The sequence below is a fragment of the Stylophora pistillata genome, chromosome 4 (genome assembly GCF_964205215.1).
Source record: "Stylophora pistillata chromosome 4, jaStyPist1.2, whole genome shotgun sequence".
Classification (NCBI taxonomy): Eukaryota; Metazoa; Cnidaria; class Anthozoa; order Scleractinia; family Pocilloporidae; genus Stylophora; species Stylophora pistillata.
In genome coordinates, this window is record NC_142522.1 from 23,611,456 (window position 1) to 23,630,167 (window position 18,712).

The 18,712-nt window shown below is 38.5% G+C and overlaps 1 protein-coding gene across 1 annotated transcript; it reads right to left on the minus strand.

Moving 5' to 3' along the window:
- Positions 1-11: 11 nt before the first annotated feature.
- On the minus strand, positions 12-13,700 carry LOC111335213 (uncharacterized). Its single transcript, XM_088757783.1, has 5 exons — positions 13,335-13,700; positions 8,797-8,914; positions 2,853-2,984; positions 1,394-1,634; positions 12-669 (listed from the first exon to the last, which is right to left on the minus strand). Exons 1-5 carry the CDS (start codon positions 13,683-13,685, stop codon positions 288-290), a joined length of 1,224 nt encoding a protein of 407 aa, XP_088613909.1. The 5' UTR covers positions 13,686-13,700; the 3' UTR covers positions 12-287.
- Between the last annotated feature and the right edge of the window lie 5,012 nt (positions 13,701-18,712).

Below are 18,712 nucleotides of genomic sequence, written 5' to 3' on the forward strand. Positions count from 1 at the left end.
AAGCTAGTTAATGGGTATGGAGATCTACTTTATTAGTCTTCTCAAGATAGTCAAGGATAAGACAGAGCGTGGTTACATTATTTGCTTATTCTGATTTACTTCTGCTAAGTTAGGTGCAGTTACCTATTAAGAATTCGTGTTATCATTCAATAATTTAAATCATCTTGAAAGTACAGGTGTTGCTGATGATTTTTTGTAATCCAAAACATGTTTTTTAATGCAAACAGACTCTTCTACGCTTAAAGAAAGCTACTAGTCAATGATCTTGGTTCGGTTGAATGTCCAGTTCAAGGCTCGACTACCTTCACACCTGAAACGCCATCTTTGAATTGTTCCCACCAGTGCATCAGGCCGACTTTGTTTATGTGGCAGTTTGCGTACTGTTCTGCAATATCACTCGCTGACAAGACCCTGCTCCAAAGATTAACTTCTGTCACCTCACCCGGTCCAAAACTATCGCTAGTCTGGAAGCCCCCTCCAACTGTATCTTGATCTTGTCCAATAACAACTGTTCCGCCGGCTGGAACCTGGTGATTTTTCTTCAAGCCTGTTCCATTGCTTCGGAGTTGTCCATCCAGATAAAACTGCCAGGCGCCGTTAGTACTTTTCCAAGTAACACAGATGTGATGCCACATGGTGTCATGAATCCTTATCCCGGTGTCTGTACCCCTTGGAAAATGATCATAGACAAACACACGTTAGAAAACTCTCATATCCTCCAGAGAATGGCTTCTTCCTTATTTATTAGGATTACTCGCTAAATTGCTTAAGTTGTGAGCCTGATTTTGAAACTTCGCACAAACAAACGGCTCATTCCATAGATAAATTGATAACGGTCAAGGTGATTTGATTTAGCCAGGGTACCACTCCAAAAATCATCATCTTTATTCATCACCATCGTTCCAGTCATTGTTTTTACTATCATTGTTTTTTTTACTTCTCTTCAGTGTTATTGTGATTATTAGCATCATAGTTCGAAAGAATGGTTTTCAAAATATCTACCGTTGGTGTTTGAGGCCTCTTATCGATTAGGCTGATTGAGGAAGAATACTATGCTGCAAAGTGGTTGATTTTCCAGAAAAATTATGATCGTCTCTTTTTTTTTCTTCATGATACCTCTTACCAAAGTATGTACTCACACGCAACACAAAATTACATTGATGCTTTCCTGATTTGGATAATTCCATTACATTTTTGTCAACATTTTCCGTCATAACCTGAGCATTATCGTTGGCTGTTCTAGCATGATATGGCACTGAGTTTTCCGTCTTTCATCACCTCAGAAAATGCTTCAGTGCATTGCCAAGCGCCCCGGAAAAAGTGAAAGAAAGTTCGGCAGAGCGCTAGCATTCTTTCAAGGCTTTTTTTGGTTTGTTTCATGCTGATCAGTTACCTGTGTCCCGGCTCATCCACGTTGATCTCAATATTCGGTTCATTCAAACAGACATATATGGCATTTCCAATATCAAAACCAGAGGCTTCTGCGTAGCTGTAGAGGCACTGGCAAGAATTTGAATTTGTATCCTTCCTCTTAACAAAAAGACACACAGTAAATTCCGCGAGATTAGATGAAATGGCATTTGCTTTGATGACGTAACTGTCGGTGGTAGGCTGTTCAAAAATAATCCGGTAAGCTGTGGAAAAAGAAACTGAGTTCTTCAGGAGACCAGAAGTGCCGTTTCCTACCTTCTCTATTGAGAATAATTTCACGAATCAATACGGCAAAAGACGGCTTAGGATTGCGTATCTTTTATTGTTTGTCAACCATTAATGATATTAACATAGTTGATAATACAACAGACTAGATTTCAAACAGTCCACCACTGCAAATATCAAAACACCTCGCCAATAAATATTTTGACATCTACATAAGTTATTTCAGATTTCCAGCGGATCGCACGTGTGCACGTGCATAGACTGTGGTCGTCATGCCCCTCTATTTCAACGACGATAATGAACGAAGGAAGTGTAGTAGTACAGATTTATTTAAGTATTGGTTTAAATTAAAAAAAAATACTTTAAAAGAACCTTTGAAACATGTGGCTATGGAGAACACAAAAGGAATTTCACTTTAGCCCTTAGACTATCCAGGGTTGACGAGGGCAATTGCTGTTTTTCAGTAGGTTGTTGTTTCAGTTTTCAATTGTAGTTTTTCAATTGTTGTTTTTCAATTGTTGTTTTTCTATATATATCATTATTCAACTATACTCCGTAGAGTACAAATAGCGTCCAAGACGAGCACAAAAATCAGGTGCTATTTGTACTCGAGAGAACCGGTTAGACAGGTTTTCTCGCATCGCGCAAGGGACGAATTGGATTGAAGTCAAAAAAATGGCGGACAGTTTATATCTTTTCTCTTACAAGGAAGAGTCGCAATGGCTGGTGAATATCGATCCAAGTTTGTTAGATAAATCGATCGAAGAAAAGCATTTAGAGGAAAATGAAAATTCATCAGTTATTGAAGAAAATAGAAACAGCAACACGACAACGCGCCGATTCTGTTCCGCTTCGGATACTTCTGTCACGAACTCCCCGTAAATAAATATCCACGAAATTCGCCCGTACTGGCGTGTTGGATAATAAATAACATATTAGACGTTTTGGTGTGTCGTATCCTGAGTATTTTCACTCGTTATTTGTATTTTGACTTGCCTTACGGGTTCGTCAAAATACGGCACACCTCGTAAAAATACTCAGCGATACTACGCAACATAACATCTAATGAGATATATGTAATTTATACGATTCACGGGAATTCAGAGTCAGGGGCATTTTGGCGGTCTTTGTCCGACGGAACACAGACGAGTTTTTATGTCTAGATCCTATGAAATATGTCTCACTTCTCAACAAACCTGTTGAACAAGACAGGCCTTCAATCTTTTCACACTGTGTCCCGTGAAATCCTGGTGCACAGCTACAGTTATATCCGTTGACTCCGTCTGTACAAGTTCCACTGTTTTTGCAGGGATGGCTGTCACAGGTAACTTTTTGGGAGTATAAAATAACGTTAAGAATTGTCAGTAGTATATTGCTAAATGTTCTAGGTTACGTTAATATGTAACGACTGCAGAAAACATTGGACTCTTGCATTAAAGACGTAAAACTGATTTGACCCTGACAATGGACAGTCATTTTGCCGTTGTATTAGCCATGTATAAAACGCTCTAGATAGGTTGTTTCTCCGCCTAATATGCATACAACGAAAGCTCAAAATATCAACCTTAATCATTTTTATTTGATTTTTAATATATATACATATATATATAATTATATACTGAAATAAATGAGAAACGAAAGTCCTCTTTTTCTTTCTCTTACTCTTTGCTTTTGCACTATGCGTTTCACCGCTGTTGCGGTTCTTCAGGCATAGCAAAGTGTGTTTATTGACTCATTACGTCACAGATATAATTGTAATTACAATGGTTATTGTAATTAGAAGCACGCGTGAGCAATTAGCGTAATTTCAAGTAATTAAGAACGGGTTTATATTTAGAAATAAAAAATCTTTCCTTGTTCTTTCTCATGACCTCAGAAGGGCCGAGAATCTTATAAAACGGAAAGATAGTGAACTGAGGGGTCAATCCCCCAGCACATTCATCAATATGTTTGCTGACTCCCAGCATACGTGTGCGCGGGTATCTAATTTGTTGTTTGTGGACTGTCACACTATTTCTCATTCATTCGTGGCGAAGAAGGCTTCTTCGCCACGAATGAAACATTCCGGATAAAATATTCGATGAACTGCACATCAACAAACTTGATTTACGTAATAACATGTTCAGGATGTGGACATAATTATATAGGAGAAACGGGTGATGTCCTGATGTCCCGAGAGACCACGTCTCCAATCACGTAAAATCACATCTTCGACTGCCATGTTGCCAGCATGGTTGTCCTGATAGTATAGTGGTCATCACACTTGACTAGTAACAGGAGGGACGTACATAATACATACATACATTTTATTTGAACACATCCCCGTCTGGGGCTTTTCAGTGAACAATTACATAATTTACATACGTGATACTATACATACAAAACTAACTAATAACACGTTAAATACAAAAAGAGTTACTTATAACTTTAAGAATAGAATGGTTATTTAAATAAAAAAAATCATTCAGGAGATGCCTTTTCAAAGCTCTCTTAAAAGAAGCTGGTTTTTCACATAGTTTCATTCCTGAGTCAAGTTTATTCCAGGTGGCTACGCTTCTATAATAAAAGGTCCTCTGACCTGTTGTAGTTTTAAAAGGGGGAATGTGGAGTTGTTGAAAGTTCCTCGTAATACGCCCATATACGCTGCCTCTTGTTACAAGCTTGGATGTCAAATGTTCAGGCGCTAGGCCCGTTTTACATTCGAATGATAGGGTAGCGTCACGATAGTACAGGATTGATTTTACCGGTAGCCAGCGTAGATTCCTTAATGTGGAAGAAATATGATCGTACTTCTTTACATTGCAAATAATGCGGGTGGCAAAATTTTGAACGTATTGTAGCTTATGAACATTACAAGCTGATGTGGAAGACCATGCTGACGAACAGTAATACATCTTACTAAAAACGAGGACGTTAATTATAGTTTCAAGCAGATCTTTGTTAAAGGCGAATCTAATGCGACTTAGTTGGGATAGTTTCCACATGCAAGATGAGACAGTCGCATAGATATGATTGTCAAAGGATAGTGTGGGATCGAAAATAACACCAAGATCCTTGACTGTTTGAGCTGGGATAATTTCCTTTCCGAGCAGGGGCAACTTAAAGTCTGGAACTTTAAGAAACATTCTTCGACTGCCAAAGACCATCAGTTTAGTCTCCTCAGGATCAAGCATTAAGCAATTGTCGAAACATCAATCGCGTTTAAGTTGTAGATCAGAGTTCACTCCTTCTATAGCTTGGGCAGAATCATTCGCACAAAAGCTTTGTGTCGTCCACATAGCATTCAGTTGAACAATTCTGACAGATGTTTGGTAGGTCGTTTACATAAGTGCTAAATAATAATGCGCCTAGTACACTCCCTCGCGGTACACCACTGACTACAGTGCTGCTGTTATCACCCAGTCAATCACTTTTCTTGTAAATCTCTCTTTGACCACAGGCACTGTGCCAGATGAGTGGAAGCCGGCGAGAGTTGTTCCTCTGTACGAATCAGGAGGTCGGCAAGTTATGGACAATTACCGGTCCATTTCCATCCTACCAGTAATTTCGAAGATTGCTGAAAAAGCCGTAAATGTTCAGCTTCAACAGTATCTAAATCAACATGGCCTCTTCAATTCATTTCAATCGGGGTTTAGACGTTATCATTCGACACAGACCGCGGTAACATATTTTTGTGACACAATTAGAAGAAGCACAGAGGCGGGAAAACTAACTGGGGCCTTATTTATCGATTTGAAAATGGCCTTTGATACCGTCCCCCATGATGATCTCATTCGCAAGCTCAAAAGATTTGGTTTGGAGGATAAATCTCTCGCATGGTTGACGAGCTACCTTACTAACAGAACCCAGGCTGTTTGTGTCGAAGATGAACTATCCAGTCCAATGCCTGTCCTCAGTGGCGTACCGCAAGGTAGCATCCTCGGCCCTGTACTGTTTACTCTGTATATAAACGATCTACCGTCCTGTATCCAATTCTCCAACATCATGATGTACGCAGACGATACAGTGATCTATCTGTCGTCCACATCCACCGTGGACATAGACCTTAATTTAAACCTTGATCTAGCGAATCTGTCTCAGTGGCTACACTTTAATAAACTTGTTCTCAACACGAAGAAGACGGAATTTATGACGTTCGGCACCCGCCAAAGGCTCGCGAGACTAAAGTGTGATGAAACTGATATAAGCCTCAATGGACAGTCAATTAAGCATACGGACACTTTTAAGTACTTGGGTGTCGTTCTTGATGGCACCCTTTCCTTTAATGACCACGTGGATTATGTGAGGATCAAGGTATCTAAGATACTCAGTATGTTCTCTCGAATAAGACCTTCACTAACGCTAGAAGCTGCAAATAGACTTTATAAAGCCATGGTCCTCCAGGTTCTAGATTATTGTGATACTGTGCGGCATGAATGTGGGCAAGGAAACAGTGACAAGAACGACTACAGCGACGGGCAGCGAGGGTCGTCTACTCCAAAGATGCCTCAAAACTAACAACTGATCAAGCTATGACTAAACTGGGCTGGGAACCCCTCTATTATAGAAGACGAACACATAGTTTTAGATTTGTTAATGAGTGCATTGCAAATAGAGTTCCCAGATATCTTTTTAATTATTTTAATGTAAGAATTCGCGACATTCACCGCTACAATACTAGAAATAATGATGGTCTTATTTTAGAAAAAGTTAAATTAGAATGCACCAAGCGCGCTTTTTTTTATAAAAGTACAAAAATCTTTAATGATTTTAAATAATTTTTAATAATTCGTAGAATTTATTATTGTCCGAATTTACTTTCGTTTATTGTAACTATTTTATAATTTACTCTAAATTGATTTCTATTTATTTTTTAACAGGACCTGCATTGATAGCAGTTTTCTTTCCTAAACTGAAGCAGCAATCCTGTATAAATATGTTTAAATTATTATTATAATACTGGTAATCTATCAGATAATACAGAGTTGATGCGGACTGCTTGTTTTCTTTGAGAAAGATTTCGAACTATTGAAGTGCAGAATATGATAAACCAATGTCCTTTAGTTTCTTTAGAAGAATCACGTGGTTGATAGTGTCAAAGGCTTTACTCATATCAAGATATACGACTGCAGTGATTTTCTTCTGGTCGATCGCGCGAAGAATAAAATCAGTAGTAGAGATCAGTGCTGTTTCGGTTGAATGCCATCTTTTGTTGCCGTTTTGTTTCGCTGATATTCTTTGATTAGTTGTTAAATATGAAGACAGCTGATTTAATGCCGCTCTTTCGCATATCTTAGAGAGTATTGGGAGCAGCGATATTGGTCTATAGTTGTTAGCTTCTTCATGATCTCCATTCTTTAGAATTGGAAAAACTTCGGCAATTTTCCAAGAAGCTGGAAAAACACCACTTTTAAGAGAGGCATTAATGATGGAGGTGATACAAGGAACGATGGTCTGCAAACTCTCTTTAATTATACGAGGTGGTACTTTGTTAATTCTTGGAGGGTTATTGTTAGGTATTGAATTAACAATATCTGTAGCCTGAGAGCATTCCACCGTGGTGAAAGAGAACTGTTCTGAGGTTAGATAGCTTCTCGGAATGAAGGTGTCCGGGGCGGGCGCGTAATTAAATATGTTAGCGAGAAGTTGAATTTTTTCTATCGTAGATTTCCCAACCGAGCTAAAGAACTTGTTGAATTCGTTTGCTACGGTTTGATCATCTTTAGTAAAGCTCTTGACATTCATGGGCTGTTTTGGAATACACGACCTGATTGTTTTCCAGATGCTTCTAGTATTGTTGGGATTCTGTCTTGTTTGTTTTTCAACGAATTCCCTTTGTGCGAGCAGTATTTCTCGCTTTACTTGCCTTCTGAAGTTGCGGTAGCCTGACCACATAGCTGGGTCGTTTGTTTTTCTAGCTAGTCGTTGCCAGTGATCTCTTGGCCTCATTAAACCACGAATGTTATCATCTATAAAAGAGTTTGGTCTAACTCTCATTTTGACAGTTTTGACGGGTGCATGTTGATCGAGGATTTGATGAAATAATGAATTAAAAGTGTCGAGTTTATCATCGGTATCGTCAAAAACGTCTCCTAAAGACCAAGGGGCATTTGATATGTCGTCCAAGAATGCATCCTTTTTAAAGTTTTTGAAGCTTCTGGTGGAAATATACGTAGGTCTCGGTCTCGGTTTCTTGAGGCGAATAATTGTTTTAGTATAATTTCAGAGCTGAACAACAGAGAAATTTCTAAAATCATAACCTTTTAGTAACATTTATTGACATTTTAGTTTAACATTTTATATAAACCGCGCGGAGCGGTTTAGATAGCGTCATATAAGGAACCGCTCGACCAATCAGATTGCTGAAAACTCTTTGTTCAACTCTGAAATTATACTAAATATATATATATATATATATAACTATATATATATAATATATATATATATAACTATATATATATATGTATATTAATGTCTTAAACATATTTCCATTCTTGTCAGTTTTAACTTCAATTTAATTTCTTTTTTAAACGCTCCGTTTTATTTTGTTTCGTTTGTGGCATTCCCGTTAAAGGCTGATAGTTTCTAAAGAAACTGTTTGGGGCTAGGTCGGTGGGGGTAACGAAATAATTTGAATATATCAACAAAGTTGAAATGGTAAATTGGCCACCGTTACGATTATAAAAGCTGACGTTTCGAGCGTTAGCCCTTCGTCGGAGCAAATAGAGGAATTGTGGGTTGTGTGTGCTTTTAAAGGCAGAAAAAGGAGCTACGTGATTGGTGGGAACATGGCAACGAGAAAAGCACGAATAAATTAGTGGAATGAAAAGCGTTCGTTGATTCTTTTCATTCCACTAATTTATTCGTGTTTTTCTCGTTGCCATGTTCCCACCAATCACGTAGCTCCTGTTTCTGCCTTTAAAAGCACACACAACCCACAATTCCTCTCTTCGCTCCGACAAAGGGCTAACGCTCGAAACGTCAGCTTTTATAATCGTAACGGTGACCAATTTACCATTTCAACTTTGTTGATATATTCAAATTATTCCCGTTAAAGTGTTGGTTTGTTTGTTTCCAAGTCTCGAAGATAATTATTTTGTCATTTTCCTTGACCGATATTACTTTACCATCTCTATTCTGCTGTTCTAAGTTGCCTCTTACCCAGATCAGTACAAGTTTCTCCGGTCCAAGGGGGCCTGCACTGGCAGGAATAGGATTGTTTTTTCTCGTCAAACTCACACACACCTCTATTTTCACAGCTGTTGGTTGCTGAACAGCCCTAAAAAGAAGCATAAACAGGCAGTGCGTCATGAAAACCTGATCAGAACACGAATATGATCGTACCTTAAAATTATAATAATAATAATAATAATAAAGAATTTATATAGCGCTAGTATCCTCAAAGTTTAAAAGCGCTTAGCAAGAGCGACACAATGGTAAAATTATAAAAATTATTTTTTAAAAAGGAAAGTTTTGAGTTCGTTTTTAAAAACACTGAGTAGCTGTTCATAATTTCGGACGGCAAAGTGTTCCAGATTGTGGGGGCAGCTACGGAAAAGGATCTTGCACCGTATGTCTTCAAATTAAAATGAGGAATCACAAGAAGGTTTTTAGATGATAAACGTAGTTGACGAGCTGGAACGTAAGGTGTGAGTAGTTCACGAATGTACGATGGTGCAAGATTGTTAAGAGCTTTGAACGTGATGAGTAGAATTTCAAACATAATGCGATAATGTATCGGAAGCTAGTGAATACTTAACAGAATAGGCGTAATATGCTCATGTTTTCTTGAAAGAGAGATGAGACGAGCAGCGGCGTTCTGGACGTGTTGTAACTTTTTTACTTGGTAGTTCGATAGTCCATAGAGTAATGAATTACAATAATCCAATTTCGAAGATACAAATGTATGAACAAGTATTCAGTAGTGGTCGATGACAAGTACTTTCTTATATAGCTGATATTACGGAGATGGTAAAAAGATGATTTGCTGATTCTTGCAACATGATCGTTGAAAAGAAGATGATTGTCAAAAGTAACACCAATATTTCTAGCTTTCTGTGAGGAGCAGATGGTCTCACTGACGACAGAGATTTCTTGAACAGTTGGCATAGGTAGATGTTTAGCAGAGATCACTAGTAATTCAGTCTTATCCTTGTTTAGTTTAATTAAGACGGTTAACCAACATCCAGTGATCAATCTCATGTACACAACGCTCGATGTTAGACACAGCTAAATCCCTATCACCAGGTATAGTTGGCTGAAAGGACAAATAAAGTTGCGAATCATCAGCATAAAAATGGTAACCCAAGTTAAATCTCTTAACAATGTCAGAGAGCGGTGAAGTGTAGAGAAGGTCCAAAATGGGTCTCAAAACAGAACCCTGTGGAACACCCCATTGAAGAACATGTTTCAAGGAAGTTCCGCCATCTACAGACACATACTGCATGCGATCGGACAAATAAGATTGAAACGACAAAAATGGCTTGCTAGTAACTCCAAAGCGTTCAAGTAGACGAGAAAGGAGAATATCGTGATCAACTGTATCGAAGGCAGCAGAGAGATCTAAAAGTAATAGAATTACTGTTCTACGGTTATCAGTGGCTATGAGGATGTCCCTATGGACGCGAATGAGAGTTGCTTCCGTGCTATGATACTGTTTATAGGCTGACTGAAATGTCTCGTCCAAATTGTTAATATAGGTAATCAGTTGGTTAGCAACAGACTTTTCAATTGCTTTGCTGATAAAGGTAAGATTTGAAACGGGGCGATAGTTTGAAAACTGCGTATGATCCAGAGAAGGCTTCTTAAGAAGAGGGCGTAACTTGGCAACTTTTAAATTAGAGGGCATTTGGCCAGATTGCAGTGACGTATTCATAATCTTGGAGAAAAATCGCAGCAGTGTGTCCAGAGCGTTACTTGTTGTGACAAAGCCAGGAAGTGGGTCCAGTTCACATGATTTGGAAGAAAGTTTCCCAACACATTCACGGACGTCATTAGCGGTTACCATATTAAACCTAGCAAACGTATAACGACAGACCCAATTAACTTCTGGAACTGAGTGAATAGGAGTTGCAGCATCAAGGTCAACACGTATTTTAGTTATCTTATCAGAAAAGAACTCGACAAACGTATTTGCGAGCTCCGACGGCGAGTTACATGGCGGATAAGGTGTATCACACTTTCTGTGTAGTAGATTATCAATAGTCTTGAAAAGAAGTTTATAGTCCGACTGATTATCGTTGATTGGTGAAGTGTAATAAGATTTCTTGGAAAAACAAAGTAAGTTGCTGACGGCGCGGCATTGATCAATAAACAATTGGCGATCGGCTAGAAGTTTAGTCCTTCGCCATCACCGTTCTAATCTTCTACGATGTTTATTCAAACTACTTATTTCCCAGAATACCAAACTACTTATTTCCCAGAATACCAAACTACTTATTTCCCAGAATACCAAACTACTTATTTCCCAGAATACCAAACTACTTATTTCCCAGAATACCAAACTACTTATTTCCCAGAATACCAAGCTGCAGCAGGACGCAGAGTAACAGTCTTTTTCCCAAAGTAGAGCTTCACATGTCGCTTCAAATTATGATTTTTAAAAGCAGATTCCTTAGAAAAAAGAATGACGTCTGAGTCCTACACTGTAAGTTACCTTTCGTTCTAAGGAAGTCTTGTCATACAAAAAACAAAATGCTACTTTATAGACTGAATATCAGATGATAAGATCATAGATTTTGTCAAATACATTTCACACGCTAGCGCCAGAAACACATTTTGGCAAGAATGACAAAAGAATATCAGTGTCTTTTTTCTTTCGGCTAATGCTTAAAGTAATGTTTGCTTCTCATAGCTTTACTTTATCGGTGTTGTAGTTCCAAAGCGACATATGTAACAGGTGTTTTGTGGTAAGAAAAATTCTTTGGTTCTGATCATAGTAAATAAAGTGTTCTGAAACCACTCGCCGCTGGCATGGCAAATACCTTAACATAATTTTCCTCACAAATTTTTGCATAACTGATTACTTATACGAGCCATACACAGCATAACTTAATTGAAGATCGGGTTTTCCCTTCGTCGAAGAAACGGAGACTTTTTTGTGTTCATGCTCTTGTTTTTCCTCATCATTTCTCGATTCATGTCATTGTTCAAGGAAAATTCATTTCGCTTTTATAAAAACAGCTCCAATTAAAACTTCAAAACGAAATAGTGTTGGAGTGATTAGTATCAACAAGGCATAGTGATCGATAATGAATATTTGTTTGGTGCCGTTCGGAAGCTACTCAGGATGCGCAAGAATAATGCATAGTCAGTGTTAATAATCTTCTTCACAGCTTTCGGAATGTTAGCGCACACAGAATATCAGGATAATAATCTCCTTTGATTTACAGTATTACACCTCGTATAGTAAGTTGTAGCACCGGTAAATCGATATTAAGTAAGGGCTATCGCTTTTACAAAATACCGTATTTATTCGATTAAGCGCCCAACCTCGAATAAGCGCCCACCCCCAACGCCCCACCCCCAAAAAGTACTTTTTAAGCGCCCAACCTCGCATAAGCGCCCATCCCCCCTTTAAAGATAAAAATAATAATAATAATAATACATATGATGCACGATCCTCGCAGTAGATAGCGCTATTTAAGCAATAGCGAAAATCACACCTGAAAAAAATCAGGCCTGTTCGGGATTCGAACCACTGACCTCTGCGATACTAGTGCAGCGCTCTACCAATTGAGCTAACAAGCCAACTGGGAGCAGGCCGTTAAGTTGATTCGTAATAAAACCGTGAAAGTGATAAATGAGATACAATGAAATATATGAAGTTCATATATTTTGTACTGCGGTATTAGATACATATGATGCACGATCCTCGCAGTAGATAGTGCTATTTAGATACTAGATAAGTGAGGGCTATCGCTTTTACTTTGCGATACTAGAGTGCTGCACTAGTATCCCAGAGGTCAGTGGTTCGAATCCCGTACAGGCCTGATTTTTTTCAGGTGTGATTTCGCTATTGCTTAAATAGCGCTATCTACTGCGAGGATCGTGCATCATATGTATCTAATACCGCAGTACAAAATATATGAACTTCATATATTTCATTGTATCTCAATAATAATAATAATAATAATAATAATAATAATAAAGTACACAAGAAGAATACGGGTATTGATTATTACGTACGGTATTTCTTCAATGGCTTGCAATCTCTAGTTTCATTGTTTCATTTTTACTTACTGAAAATGGTGAAAATTTAAGAAGCGCCCAGCCTCGAAAAAGCGCCCACCTCGAATAAGCGCCCACCCTGAAAGTCCAAAAATTAAATAAGTGCCCAGGACGCCTAATCGAATAAATAAGGTAGCTATGGGTTAATTTGTGAAACAACAGTAGGTCTTTTGTCAATCATACCACGTCTATTAACTCACTTATTCCATGACAACAATTATCCTCATCGAAATAGGTTTTCGCTCATCTTAGTGTAAATCTGAAAATTGCTAAAGAAACCAATGTGGCACCAAAGACTTCAACCCAAACGAGTGGATTCTTTTAACAAATGAAATATATTAAGTGACATGAAAACACAAAACTGGTTTATTTCAAAATGAAAACTAACAATTTATCTTTTAATTAAGCTACGAGCCGCATCAACTAGGTCTCGTGGAGCCTTCTACAAAAAATTTTATGCTATTAATTACCTTCAGAAGCATTGAGAAAGTGTTACCTTCCTCAAACTGCAAATGCGTGTTTTCTTTGATAGCAGAGCTATCGTGTTTGTTTAGTTCACAAATTCCTTTGCCGTCAGAAGTTTGAGGAGCAAGTTTGAAGTTTGTTGAAGTACACCAGGCGTTTTTCAAACAAGATTGACTACACCAAATTTGGCCGGGAGACTTAAATCGTTTTACAACGAAGCCTTTAAGCTGCTTATCTGCCAACGTTGAGAAGTATGCTGATCGACAAACAGTGGATGACTCTATTGCGGTGATTAAAACTGCACAGAGCAACACTCCTCGAAAAACGACACTCGGAGGAGCGTTTTGAGTTCCCATCGCCAAGACCTTCAATATAACATGCGTTGGTTTATTGGGTTCGGTGTAGTCTTCAGCCACGAGTTTAAACACGTCACGACCATATACATCTCTTTCATTGGTCGATTTACGTCTGAAAAACTTTTGGAAATATGAATTAATAATTGATTGTTGATAGTACAGTGCTGAATAACATTAATGAAGATTTCTCGATTTGTGAAAAAGTATTGTTTGGTCGAGAGAATGCTAATTAATCCCAAACAGTGCAGAAAATTGAATTTGAAACTTATATGGTTTTGCTATGAAAGTGCATTTCGATCGATATATATATGCAATATGCAATATGCGTTGGTTTATTGGGTTTGTCCAAGTCTTTAGCCACGAGTTTATACACGTCACGACCATATACAACTCTTTCATTGGTCTATTTACGTCGGAAAAAGGTTTGGAAATGTAAATTAATATTTTATTATTGATGTTACAGTGTGTAACAACATTAATGGAGATTTTTCAATTTGTGAAAAAGTGTTGATTAGTCGGAGAGAACGTTAATTAATCCGAAACAGTGCAGACAGTTGAAATTAAAATTAAAACTTGATATGGATTCACTGTGAAAGTGCATTTTGATGGAAACATATCGTGACTTCGACAGAAAAGGAACGCGTTGAAAGATTGAGGAGCAAGCTTATTATAGGTGGTTTGCACGTTACGTCCATGTTGGTGGACGTAAACAATAGATATATCATTAGCTCCGTTTGTTCGTCCACCAGCATTTGTTCGTTTCACCATTGTTACCTGTGTCTCTAGAGATTGATTTCAAGCCACCTATACTGCAGGGGGCTAGAACAGTTACGCTGATCATCGATGCGCTGATGGGGGAGTGCTTAGTCTTTTAAGTAAACACGATAAATTACATTCGCTTCTGGAAAAGTTCCTTTGTGAACAAATGCAATATATAGACCTTATGGAAAACAAATATATCACGCTACAAGGTGCAAAGATCGCGAGTTGACAAAGCCATGTGTGTTTATTTACTCGACCTGCATATTTTATTACATATGATGAATACATGAAGTTCATATATTTTGAACTGCTGTTATAGATACGTATGATGCACGATCCTCGCAGTAGAGAGCGCTATTTATTGCATAAATAGCGCTCTCTACTGCGAGGATCGTGCATCATACGTATATTTTATTACGACAACCTGAATTCTAAAATAAACTTGATTCACGCATAACATTATAATTGCATTTTAAAGCAACTTTAGGCCAAAGGAAATATTCCTTATACAATACAATGTACTTCTCTTGACTTAAGCTAAGTTTCGTGCCGTCGGCGATCTTTACTTCACTAAGGTCTCTGGTAGTTTCTACATCAGTCCGTTTTTGGGCAAAATTTGGTTATTTTTAATCTAAAACTCGGTTCGGTTTTTGCGAATTTTGTGAAGCCGCATTTCACGACACCGTATTGCATGTAAATGAGTCAAAGATCTCGGCAGATGTAAATTCATTTTCTGTTTCTACTTGTGTAAAAGTGTTACAAATATTACTTTGACCTATGAGATCCAACATCAGTCTTTTTTTTGAGCAAAATTTCTCATTTTTGATCCCGAACTCATCCCAGTTTCGAGGGTCCATTTTATAGAAGGCTGTCTTAATTCCAGCTAGGCGGGCGCCGTCTCAAATAAAGTAAATGCCAAGCAGTCAGAAATTTTCACAGAATTTCGACAATGAGGTTCTTTCAACTCCTGAAGACTACAGATGTTTGTTAAGAAATGTCAAGGGATTCCAAAACTTACCTCAGTTTTTTTTTTTTAGTGTACGAATTTTCCGGTCTTGTGCACATCTTGAAATCGTTAGCTTGAGGTAACTTCAAAAAAATTCTCGACGTAGCGATTTTATGATGTGCACAAATTCGGAAAATTCATCCACTAAAAAATCATCGTAATTTTTGGAATCGTTTGGCATTTCCGTCTAAACAAACTTTGAACACTCTGATTGACGGGTACCGACTGACGGATACGGTTTCAAATAGACTTAATGCCAGGAAGTCAGACATATTGAGGAAGTACAACAAGAAATGGAAATAGCCATAAAAACAAATCAAAAAAACTGCTTAGACTGCTTGAAAATTTATTATAACATAACCAAAGTAAAGCGCGCGCTCTGATTGGTCAATTTAGCGTCCCCCATTTGCCCATGGGTGTACGCTGCTGACGTGAGCAAATGCAAAGACTATTTTTCCGCGCTTGCTTGTTTTTTCTGGTCATGTAAGAGTTGTTAAATAAAAGGGAACTCTTTAGCTACAATGTATCAATGTTATGTTATAAAACAAATGGTAAACACCACAGCGTACGCTATTGAGTTATGGATGCACTTGGTAGGTTTGCTAAGCACTCAAGGAGCTAGAGTCGCTCTCGGCTATCGCCTCGAGCGACTCTTACGCTTCTTTCGTGCTTAGCAACCTCCCGCGTGCATCCATAACTCAATAGTGTACGCTGTGGTGATTACCATTTGTTAAAAAGTGATAAAAAAAAAAACCATAGCTCTGGTCAAGTTATTGATTGATGGCTGACGATAATTTTTTTCCGAGTTTAACGGCTGAGGACTAAATTAACCGGGCCTTTGACGGCTGAAATAAACTTAGTTCTGATGGTAATCAGGAAGATATTTCTTAGATGAGTTTTATTTAATATTAAGCTTTCATCATTTTTGTATGAATTGATAACCATTTTGAGGACTATTCAGTCTTCCTTTGACGGAGCGGAGTGAGGCGCACTTCCAAGACCTCTAACAATAATTTATGATTAGTTTCAACAATACCTTACTTCCCACTGTTACACGTGCAAGCTAAATTAGCAGAATTTTATAGGCATGACTCCCCAAACTGGATTCGTCAAGGCGGATATCTGAAGCTGTTACATTTGGCGATCAGTAACACTATATTTGAGAGCGCCTCCATATCGCGGCAGTTCGTTGGCGTTTCACTCAACATTAGGGCCTTGTTGTCAGTCATCCTGATAACATGGCCAAAACTCCGAAACCGAATCAATTTACACTCCTTTTCCAATTAATCCCACATTGGCTAGTCCAAAAACAACTTTACTGCTGACGTAGTGATTCCATCTGATCTGATTAATTATGGTGGGTGGAGGAAATTGTCGAATGGTGCATAATCTCCTCAATTGATGATGGTATAGGTCCACGTTTTATTACAGTTCAAGAGCACTCTCAAACGCTTTTGAAACGCTGTGGCAAGGGGAATTGAGGTAACTTCAAAGATCACATTTCGCTGAGGCTTTAATTTGCCGTCCAGATCTTGTAACCGAATGTCTCAACACTTTATCTTCATTTCCAAAATTTCAATTCCGAGTAACTTTTGTTCTCACCAGACTGTGTGGACTAAGTCCAACGCCGGTATGAAATTGTAGTATACTTGTGTCCCTAGCAAAAGACAGGCAGTTCGTTCCACCTTACAATGGCCGCCATATTGTGTTTACTTTCTCCTAGATGCCAGTGTTTTTCGTTTGTGACGCAAATTACGTCATGCCACGCACGCAAATGCGCGGCAACACGCCTGTAGACCTGTCCACAAGTTGGAATCGGCAGTCTGAGTGCATTCGCTAACTGTTGTATAAGTGTAGAGTATGGCACTAAAAAAAGCAATGTGATTCAAAATGCAGAGCGGTTGCTGAACAGCTCCTGTCGATTCTAAAATTGTGACAAAAGGACTTGGTTGGAACACAATTTGTACACTGGTCAATTACCAGGCGGGGAACAGGACAGGGAATCAATAGAATAGGCACACGCGTTAAATGAGCACCAAATATATTTAAAAAATGAATTTCGCCGATTTGTACGTTCTGCGTACCTAGCGTAAAGGATTGAGACCAAAGGTATAGGAAAAGTAAAGTTCGAATCAAGGCCACGTCAAACCTTTTATTGCCTTTCTTCTTCTGTTCTTTTTTTTTTTTTTCTTTTTCTTTCGTTTTTCCTTTTTTCCTTTCAATTCATATTGTTAACAACGCACCAGCAAAAATTCGAAGACGTAAAGAAATTTAATAAACTTGAGCCTTTAACAAATATGTAGTTGCCAGTGATTTCTAGAATGAAGGTATACGGTATACATAATACGGTATACATAATACGTTAAGAGCGGAACAACTAATTACAACAATGAACTAACATAGGAAACACGGATAACACAGGATGAAATATGAAGCAAACGGAGATAGGAGACATTACCTGGCGATTTGAGAATACTACGTAAAGAACTAACGTTGCTCGACTTTAAACGAGCGAAGTCCTTGCAATTGTTTATAACCCGCGCGAATGTAGACCTATTTATACTATTTAGACGCTCGGACTGGGGCGAGGCGGGGGATTGGTTACTACGCACATTGTTCTTCAAAGGATATGTTAGATATGTACAGGGTGAAACGCTCATGTGAGAACGTTTGACGACAAAGCTTTTATGTCCAAATCGATAACCAGTCGAAATGCAGAGGCGAGACCCTGAAACAAACATCGAACTAGACCCGACAAAAGGAGAAGTTTTACGGATTTGCACGACACCATACGAGACTAGTTTTAGTGTTATCTTGAATGGGTCCACTGTAAGTGACTGTTCCATACAGATGGAGGAAAATACAAACAGACCGTTGGGACCACTGGGACTCAGTTAATAAGTATGACCACTTAACAGAGGTGGCCGCTTTATATTACAGTAATTAAAGGAAGAGAATTTCGAGATTTTGAAAATCGACTACTTAGCCTGACAGGGTTACCGCCTAATACCACGCCACTTAATGCAGGTTCGCGTCGCTGTAACCCTTAAGACTTTTCCTTAGATCCTTCATCCAACGGAAAGTTATGGCAAACTCAAACAATTCGATATTTTTTGGTGAGTGGTCCACTGATTCTCGATACTCCCAGAAGTACGCGGGAGGTTGCTAAGCACGAAAGAAGCGTAAGAGTCGCTCGAGGCGAAATAGTAGGTTCCTCAGGTATCACTTAGCTATAGCGGGTTTAGAGTTCTGCTCCAAT